This window comes from Sphaeroforma arctica (assembly GCF_001186125.1).
Source record: "Sphaeroforma arctica JP610 unplaced genomic scaffold supercont1.1793, whole genome shotgun sequence".
NCBI classification, from domain to species: domain Eukaryota; class Ichthyosporea; order Ichthyophonida; genus Sphaeroforma; species Sphaeroforma arctica.
The window spans coordinates 8,705-11,264 of record NW_014038765.1 but is presented as its reverse complement, the minus strand read 5'-3'; the positions used below and the strand labels follow the sequence as shown (position 1 = coordinate 11,264).

The following is a 2,560-nucleotide window of genomic DNA, read 5'->3' as shown; positions in this document are numbered from 1 at the left end:
AGCACTTTCTAGGGGCCAGTTGACGACTTTAAAATATAGATAGAAATTCACCCTGTAGTTTTTTACCAATGTCATCTGTACTACAGAAAAATTGATCTCTCTACTGTGCGCTTTGTTTATATAACACTATGGAGGGTCGATCTATAGCAATTGTTTTCCAAAGACAAATTTATGTCGTAATGCTACAACAATGCCAATGATTTCTACAATGTTTAATCCCGAGTGACCTAACTACGCTACCATTTCCAGGCGGGTCTTCCCTTGCCTCAGCTGTGTAATATTGATTTTCGCTCTCTTCCCATTGGTTTCTGTCCTGTTGACATGGATCTGCGAACATACGCACAATGCGAGAACGTGAGTGTGTCGCACGCAGTGGGTTTACACAGTTGTACACAACAACTTCGACAAGCCAGATACCATACACAACTATAAACACCTGTTCTGTTGACATGGATCTGCGAACATATGCACAATGTGGGAATATAAGTGTGTCACACGCAGCGGGTTTACTAAGATATAAAAGTACTTTACGACAACTCCGGCAAGCCAGATACCATCCACACCCCTTGTAAACATTCTTAAATAAAACACATACATGCGCAATACAGATTCGTATATGAAAGCACGACGATGTAAACGCAATCTACATAAAGAGTAGTACATGAATACGTTCCGAATCTTAAATGGACAAGGAATATCGAACAAGGATGCAGATATTCAGGCTTGTACCGAACCTCCAAAGTGTCGAATATACAATCTTTGTCGAACAGCACGAGTACTACTACAGCTGAACACACATGGATACTTCATATCAATTTGCCACCGCTCAAAACTGTGCTATCTGATGGATCATCAACATAGGACAGAGACTCGGACCTCTGTGCACTCATCGGACTGTGCTACGCTATCGCAATATACCAAAAGATTCTATAAATGTATGCATTGACATTCATAGAATATATGTATGTATGTATGAATACATACGCATAAAGCTCGAACGCACGATGATAGACAGCAAACCTGTACGCGTACGTATACGAGGCCCGCGACTGTACCTCGGTTTGATTTATATCCGTCAGCACGGCATTGTATGAAACGTCCTTTATCGAGACTCTGACCACCGCACCCTTCGGATATGTAGTGCCACTGTACGTGAGCTCTCCTCTTTCCACAGACACATCCACCCCCGCCACCCTGTCCTTTGTTTGTTCTGTAGAGTATCCACCAATCAGAATAAATATAAAATTAGAACGCATGATTCTGATTGGACGACTGCGCGAGGTCGGTCAGTTGCCACACTTCATCTCCTCTTGGAGCCTTCCAATGTTCAACAACTATACAGACACGCATGCTTCGGATTATAGAGAAGAAACGGTGCATTCAGATGCATGCAAAGACACGTCTGGCAGCACTACCAAGCAAACCCACATAGAACTCCATATCCATCGATAGACAGGATAAAAGCAACAGACCGAGGCCATGAGACTGATCTACTTAAAAGGCCCACCGTTTCAACTATGAATCCAACCTCATAACATAGAAAGATCAAACAGTCTGCGTGTCTCAGGTCAACTAGCGCATGCTCGTGTGAGTATGTCACTGGTTGCACGTGTACACGTCGTTGGTACTTTGCGTACTGTTTGTCCCAATCTCAATGAAGCCGCGAACGAGCCAGAACATTCTAAAACCCTAAAGCATGCGTGATGGATTATATAGACACACACCACATGCAGCAAGGAGTGCAACGGTGGGATGTAATACACTTGAAGTACAGTTCACAGTCAATGTCTCCTTTGCTCTGGGTGGCTAAGATATACATGGAAACCACATGCAGCTAAGGATAGCCCTACACCAGTGGTTGTGTGTGTGTGTGAATACAGAACACACACAGCTGGTTTTATACACACACGGGCACTCGCTGCGTTTATGACACACGGACATATAGGATATATGCACAGGAACACGCCACAACTACAAGCACATGCATATGAGAAGCAACGCCCCACTTCCGAGCACATAACACTCGTACTACCGTAACTACCAGGAGAGACGCGAGGCGCATGATATAACCCTGTATATCTCCTGTAGTTCACATAGAACCCACGCATGGTACCAAGAAGCACACATAAATACACGCGCACTTCACACCCTAAAAACCTCATGGAAACAAACGTCACTTACTTTTCTTGCTTCCGGTCGATGCTTTGAGAGCCCGTTTGATGGCGAGTATGTCTTCTGTGATTTCCGCTTCTGTGAGTTCGTACACCACATACGGCCACTGCACTATCGCCAGTCGTCTCCTCTTGTGATCTGCGCAATTAGACACAGACATGTGATAGGGTGTTAGCGTAGTGTATGGATAGATTATACACAGGTGTATATCGAGCGATGGGACATGTAGGTATATATGCACAGACATATACAAAAGTAGGCGGCGCAAGGGTCCGGTGAAACTGAGGTGTGCAGGCATATACGTACAAACATGTATAAGCAGAGGGAAGTGTAAAATAGTGCATCACGCAGGATCTCTGGTTAGTGTTAACAGCGACTACTTGAGAAC

The 2,560-nt window shown here is 44.4% G+C and overlaps 1 protein-coding gene across 1 annotated transcript; it reads right to left on the bottom strand.

The window, feature by feature from the left end:
- Positions 1–217: 217 nt before the first annotated feature.
- Positions 218–2,332, bottom strand: SARC_11626 (hypothetical protein; the record flags this gene model as incomplete). The annotated part of the gene is made up of 3 exons (XM_014294283.1): positions 218–327; positions 1,056–1,210; positions 2,182–2,332. 3 exons carry the CDS (start codon positions 2,330–2,332, stop codon positions 232–234), a joined length of 402 nt encoding a protein of 133 aa, XP_014149758.1. The 3' UTR covers positions 218–231.
- Between the last annotated feature and the right edge of the window lie 228 nt (positions 2,333–2,560).